At 47.5% G+C, this 7,079-nt stretch overlaps 1 protein-coding gene across 5 annotated transcripts in view; it reads right to left on the bottom strand.

The window, feature by feature from the left end:
• Positions 1-3,260: 3,260 nt before the first annotated feature.
• Positions 3,261-7,079, bottom strand: part of LOC132829496 (V-set and immunoglobulin domain-containing protein 10-like 2) — a 67,123-nt gene continuing 63,304 nt past the window's right edge. For 4 of the 5 annotated variants that reach the window (XM_060846715.1, XM_060846718.1, XM_060846719.1 and 1 more), the window contains one exon: positions 3,261-5,772. In XM_060846715.1, coding sequence (XP_060702698.1) covers positions 5,533-5,772 — 240 coding nt within the window. In that variant the 3' untranslated portion in view covers positions 3,261-5,532. The remainder of the gene's footprint in view (positions 5,773-7,079) is intronic. The other variant, XM_060846716.1, reaches the window with a different exon arrangement.

The raw sequence follows: 7,079 nt of genomic DNA, 5'->3' as shown, positions 1-7,079 counted from the left end.
AGGCCGTCACCACAGACTGGAAATCTGGCCTTGAACATACAGGAGGAGCGGCCAAAAGCCTTTTGGGAACAAATCAATTTTTCTGAACAAAGCACTTTCTCTCAGGCATGCGCTGTGATTTTGACTCCCCTTGGCCTACAACCTGACAGTGAGATGGAGTGGATGTCAAGTTGCTCGAAGTGAAATGTCGAGGAGCAGATTTCCAGTTGCTGCTGTGTCCCAGTTATCTTTGCCTTTGACACACATGAGGTGATCGAGATACAGTCATAGAGTCACACAGCACAGAAACAGACCCTTCAGTCCAACCAGTACACACCGACCATGACCCTAAACCAAACTAGTCCCACCTGCCTGTGCTTGGCCCATATCCCTGCAAACCTTTCCTATCCCAATATCTTTTAAACATTGTAACTGTACCTGCATCCACCACTTCCTCTGGCATTCTACAACGAACCACTCTCTGTGTAAAAGAGTTGCCCCTCAAGTCCTTTTTAAGTCTTTCTCCTCTCACCTTAAAAACATGCGCCCTAATTTTGAACTCCCACACCCTAGTGAAAAGACTCTTGTCAATCACCTTATCTATGCCCCTCATGATTTTATAAACCTCATTAAGGTCACCCCTTAACTTCCTATGCTCCAGTGAAAAAAGTTCCAGCCTATTTCTATATCTCAAATCCTCCATTCCCAGCAATGTCCTAGTAAATCTTTTCTGAACTTTCGTCAGTTTAATAATATCCTTCCTATAACAGGGTGACCAGAACTGCACACAGTACTCTAGAAGAGGCTACACCAACATAGTAAGGGTAGAGTCTCCCATTCTTTCCATTGAGCGTGGCTGATGAAGAATCTCTCTCTCTCTCTCTCTTTCTCTCTCTCTCTGCCTGGCAGGGATATACATTGGAAGGGCCTGTAGTCGACAGCAGTTTGTAGTTTGGCTGCATTATGAAAATACTGTCCTCGGCCATCAAGTCGTTGGCTGGAACTTCAACCCAGGCCTTCTGGTTCGGAGGCAGTGACACTGCCAACTGCAACACAAGATCTGCTGGAAAGGTTCTTCACAGATGTCAAATAACACATTGTTACGCTTTACTGAAATGTTATTAAGTTTTTTACTTTAGAAGTAATTCCTTAGTGAAAGAAACATGCACACGTTAAGTCAATGTGGCAATGATTGCAAAACTGGAATTTGAGAGACACAGCACAGCTGAAGTGTAATTAATATCTGTTGCTCATGTTGAAGGACCACACCAAGAGTCAAAAGGCTGCAGTAAGTAAATCGATTTTCTGAGCTACAGATCTTGGTTCAGATCTCTAAGCAACAGGACTGGGAAGTTTGAGTTATAGGGGAGAAGCTGAACAGAGCATAGGAGGCTGAGGGATGACCTTATCAAAGTTTAGAAAATCATGAGGGGCATAAGTAAGACAAATTGCAAAGGTGTTTTCCCTAGAGTAAGGGAGTTCAAAATTAGAGAGAATAGGTTTAAGGTGAGAGAGGAAAGATTAAGAAAGGACCTAAGGGGTAACATTTTACACAGAAGGTGGTGCATTTACAGAATGAACTGCCAGGATAAGTGGTGGAGGCTGGTACAATGACAATACTTAAAAGGCATTTGGCCAGGTGCATGAATAGGAAGGGTTTAGAGGGATATAGGCCAAATGCTGGCAAACAGGATTAGTTAAGCTTGGGAAACCTGGCCAGCATGGATGAATTGGGCTGAAGGGGCTGTTTCTGTACTGTATGACTCAATGACTTAATAACAGAATCACATGAGAGAAATTCAAGTGTACAGCTCACTTGAGTATTATTCTCCTACTGGCTAAAGGTCAATGATTGAAAATAGTTGTCAGTGAGTCACCCAGTAGGAGAACTGGGGCACCTATATAAGGACTGGGGCTCCACAGCTGCCCTGCTCACTGACAGACGTACAATCTGAAGATGGCAGAGAAGGGGAAGGTGATGCCACTATTCTCCCAACATGGACCTGGATGCTTGGGGTGGGGCAGGGTTTGATGGTGGGAGCATGGTGATGATGGTGCAGACGAGCTATGTCAGAGGAAGCCATGATCCCAGAGCCAAGCATTCTGGTTTGAGGTTGCTACCTGAAACACTGTGATTTTCATAGTCTGCAGGATTGGCCAATAGCACCAATGGCCTTCTCTGCCAGAGTAAGTGCCATAGTCATCACTCTGCTATCCCACACTTATCTCTTCGACTGCATCCACTTCCCACCAAGGTCCATGCTCTGCCATTCCTACTGTTGCCCTGTAATTGCCCCCCCACTTGCTCTTTCACTCCCCCCCCCACCCCTTTCCAACTCACAAACCTCCCATAATGCAAACCCTGCATGCCCTCTGCGCTGTCTTATCACTCCCCGGGAACACCTCACCACTTTTCCCCCACCAATGGCTCTTCCACTCTCCTCCAACCGCCACCAAGACAGAACCCCACTGGTTCTCACCTACCACCCCACCAACCTCCGCATACAACGTATCATCCGCCGCCATTTCCGCCACCTCCAAACGGACCCCACCACCAAGGATATATTTCCCTCCCCTCCCCTATCAGCATTCTGCAAGGACCACTCCCTTCGTGACTCCCTCGTCAGATCCACACCCCCCACCAACCCAACCTCCACCCCCGGCACCTTCCCCTGCAACCGCAGGAAATGTAAAACTTGCGCCCACACCTCCACACTCACTTCCCTCCAAGGCCCCAAGGGATCCTTCCATATCCGCCACAAGTTCACCTGTACCTCCACACACATCATCTATTGCATCCGCTGCACCCGATGTGGCCTCCTCTATATTGGTGAGACAGGCCGCTTACTTGCGGAACGCTTCAGAGAACACCTCCGGGCCGCCCGAACCAACCAACCCAATCACCCCGTGGCTCAACACTTTAACTCTCCCTCCCACTCCACCGAGGACATGCAGGTCCTTGGACTCCTCCACCGGCAGAACACAACAACACGACGGCTGGAGGAGGAGCGCCTCATCTTCCGCCTGGGAACCCTCCAACCACAAGGTATGAATTCAGATTTCTCCAGTTTCCTCATTTCCTCTCCCCCCACCTTGTCTCAGTCGGTTCCCTCAACTCAGCACCGCCCTCCTAACCTGCAATCCTCTTCCTGACCTCTCCGCCCCCACCCCACTCCGGCCTATCACCCTCACCTTGACCTCCTTCCACCTATCCCACCTCCATCGCCCCTCCCCCTAGTCCCTCCTCCCTACCTTTTATCTTAGCCTGCTTGGCTCTCTCTCTTATTCCTGATGAAGGGCTTATGCTCGAAACGTCGAATTCTCTATTCCTGAGATGCTGCCTGGCCTGCTGTGCTTTGACCAGCAACACATTTTCAGCTATCTGCTCTAGAACCACAGGACTGACCATAACCCGCTCCCTGTATTGCAGAGGCGCAAACCCCATAACAGAGAATGTGGGTGGCACGGTGGCACAGTGGTTAGCACTGCTGCCTCACAGCGCCAGAGACCTGGGTTCAATTCCCACCTCAGGCAACTGTCTGTGTGGAGTTTGCACGTTCCCCCCGTATCTACGTGGGTTTCCTCCGGGTGCTCCAGTTTCCTCCCACAGTCCAAAAGATGTGCAGGTTAGGTGAATTGGCCATGCTAAATTGCCCGTAGTGTTAGGTAAGGGGTAAATGTAGGGGAATGGGTCTGGGTGGGTTGCTCTCCGGAGTGTCAGTGTGGACTTTTTGGGCCGAAGGGCCTGTTTCCACACTGGAAAGTAAACTAAATCTAAAAAATGCCTTGACTGTGGCCAATCCCCTGGACTGGAATCACAGGCTGTTCTGGACTGACTGCGCTGTGACTCTATGACTGATGGATAACTGCATGGACTGTGATGAGAACAGTTCTGTGTAGACTTGGAGACGCGGCTGCCTGCTTTCTGCACAAGCCATGTCTTTGCCGCATTAGCTGCTGGTACATGGTGCAGGAGTGAGATTGTCCGTCCGTCTGACTGAGGACTGTGGCCAGCAAAGGCAAGCTGCCTGGTTGTGTGACTGAACTCATTGACACAACAAGACCTGGCTAAGGGAGGAAGTGGCTATTCCTGAGGTACAGCCTGGTCTGATCCATGAGCTGGGTCCCTGTCCCTGCGATTAAGGTGCCCCCCGCTGCTTTCTAGACGAGATGCTGGTGCACCCTGTGAAGCAGCTCCGCACTTCCAAAGGCAAGTGGATCGGAGAGCTGCCTTGGGGACAGTGAGGGGTTGGCAACTCTCAGATGCCACTGCCCCCAGATGAGGGGTGCATACAGCTGGTGCCCATGACTCATGCCCTGAGGTATTGATGCTGAGCAATATGGAGCTTCCTCACAGTCAGTCAAAGTCACTCAGTACTCACTCTGACTTCCATGTTGAGATTCCTCAAGGTCCAGTGTGCTTGCTAAAATAGGAAGTTGATTATTACTGAGGTGAGTTATGACAATCAGGCGTTTTACAAAGAATCCTCCTCCTTAATCAGCAACTCACTGCTGCCTGGTGGAAAACCTGCCTCACTGCTAGTGCAGAAAAAAAGAAGGATGATAACCTTAAGGTCGAGGTGGGTTTGGTCAGATTCCTTACCTGATTCTGTCACAAATCTCTCTGAGACCACAGCATTCAGACCAATACAAGATAATTCCCAATATGTCTATAGTTGCTGATGACACAAAGCGATGTGTGCTGTGAGGAGGATGCAAGGAGGCTTCAAGGGGATTGGAACAGGCTGGGTGAGTGAGTAAGGGCATTACCGATGGAATATAATGTGAAAAAAGATATAGGTAGAAAAAGAGAAATGTAGAATATTTCTTAAATGGTGAGAGTCTTTGGCAAGTGTTGACGTCCAAATGGCCTGGGTGCCTTTCACAAACTATTGAAAACTAACATGAGGTGCAATGAGCAGAGAGGAAGGAAAATAATATGCTGCATTTATTGCCCTGCCAGTGAAAAATCTGCCTGACTCCATGACTCTCTGAGGAAGATTAGCAACTCTGTGAAGTAACATCTCTCCATTTCCATCTTCAATGGGAGATCCCTTAGTTCAAAATTGTGCCCCCTGGTGTTAGACTCCCACAGAACACCCACAGCAAGAATCCAACTCATTTCTTTGAATTATAAATCCAGACCTCTGGATATCTAGTCTAGTAAGCATAGAGCTTTATTATTGTACTGTACTTGACATTGCTATTAATTTTGTTGACCCCAATCCAAAGTGATGATGCTGCCAGTAATGGTACAGGGCCATAAAATACAAGAATGACTGATACTCATGATGGTCTAAGTTCAAGCACTGTGGGATCAGCCTCTGAATGCAGCAGCCTGAACAACAGCTGGAAATCTCACTGGAAGGAGAAGCTTCAGATAATGGGGGGAGGGAGGGTGGCAGGAGAAGGAGGCACAGGTGGCCATGCACTATTAGCAATAAAGTCATTTGCAATGAAATTCATGTATCTTTCATAGTCCAGTCAATTGCAGCACATATTAATATAATCATTTCCTAAAGTTGCTCAGCACTCGAACAGAAACCATGGAGCTCAATGGGCCAGTGTCCCTTTCATGTTTTCAGAAAGCACAAGCATCAGTATGACTTGATCAAAGTTTGAATCTATCCTCCTGGAGCGAGAACTCCACTGTTTCCTCAAGGTCCATCTCAGACTCTCAGGTGCCGGTTGATTCTGGGGCTGTGCTATCTCCTTGCTCAGCACCAGCAGACGGTGATTCGATGGTGGCCGTAGTGGTGAGAATCTCCTCAGCTGAAGCACCTGGGCTGGTCTCTGAAAGAGGGAAGGCAGCCATTGGGAATGAGTCCCGTGTTCCTGAGAAATGCAATCCCAAGTTTCCCTTGCAGCACATGAGAGACCGATTGATTTCCTCAACAAAGCACAACTCCCGCTATCAGGATTGGGTGAGATGGTGACATAATGGTAATGTCACTGGGTTAGTAAGCCCATGTCCATTCTCTTGGGACACAGGTTCAAAACCCAACACAGCAGCTCATGGCATGTAACGTCATTCAACTAATAGATCTGCAATTGAAAGCCAATTGCTGTAATGGAAACTTTAAACAAATATTGTTAAAAAGCCCAATGGATTCGCTGACGTTCCTTTAGGGAAGAATATCTGCTATCCTTAGTTGGTCTGACTGACATGAGGCCCTAGGCCTAGGCAATATGGTGTAAGCTCTGAAATGGCAATATCACAGAAAGTGAAATGCCACAGAGCAAGAAAACATCTCCCCAGCACCTTTAAATGGCCAACAAAAACTGCCCGAGCCAGCAATGCCCATGTCAAAAGAAGGCATTAAAGTATACAATGATACAGGGCCTGCATTCAGTGACTGGAGTGTAACACAAGGCAACAGCCACTTTATGAATCTGTGTTTGTCGATATTGGCATAAAATATATTTTTGGTGTCTTCCTTCCAGGCTATGAATATTTAGCGTTTGTTGAAGATACCATCCTAACTTCAGTGATATACACAACTCCTGAAAGTGACCCATGTTAGAATTAGCTCATACTTGCAAGACGTTTGATATAGTTTAGAGATTTAATGTTATCCTTGCTTTGATAAGAAACAAGAAGGGATCTTCAGAGAAACATTGGCCAATTATAGAGTCATAGAGATGTACAGCATGGAAACAGACCCTTCAGTCCAACTTGTCCACGCTGACAAAAATTCTGCCTGGTGTCTTCCTTGATGTTAATTTGATGCAGTGAATGACAGGGAATTTCCACCCCATGCCTCCACATCCACCCCCAGCCACATCCTGAGATCCAGAATTTACCAGCATCCCTTCTGAGCTTAAAATATCACAAAGATTGAGGAGCTCTACTTGTCAGTGGAGAGGCATCAACCAGGCCCCAGTCCTTCAACAAGCCGTTCCTGATGAAGGGCTTTTGCCTGAAATGTTGACTCTCCCGTTCCTCGCCTGCTGCCTGACCGGCTGTGCTTTTCCAGCACCACACTCTTCATGGCGTGTTTATCTAGTCCTTCAAAAGACCATTGAGCCATCTCTCATTAGAAATTTGGAAATGATATTGGAGAACTAAAAGAACTGGGTGATAGATTTTTCGAACATGA

This window comes from Hemiscyllium ocellatum, chromosome 29 (genome assembly GCF_020745735.1).
Source record: "Hemiscyllium ocellatum isolate sHemOce1 chromosome 29, sHemOce1.pat.X.cur, whole genome shotgun sequence".
In the NCBI taxonomy this organism is placed as follows: Eukaryota; Metazoa; Chordata; class Chondrichthyes; order Orectolobiformes; family Hemiscylliidae; genus Hemiscyllium; species Hemiscyllium ocellatum.
This window is presented reverse-complemented; position numbering and strand designations above follow the sequence as displayed.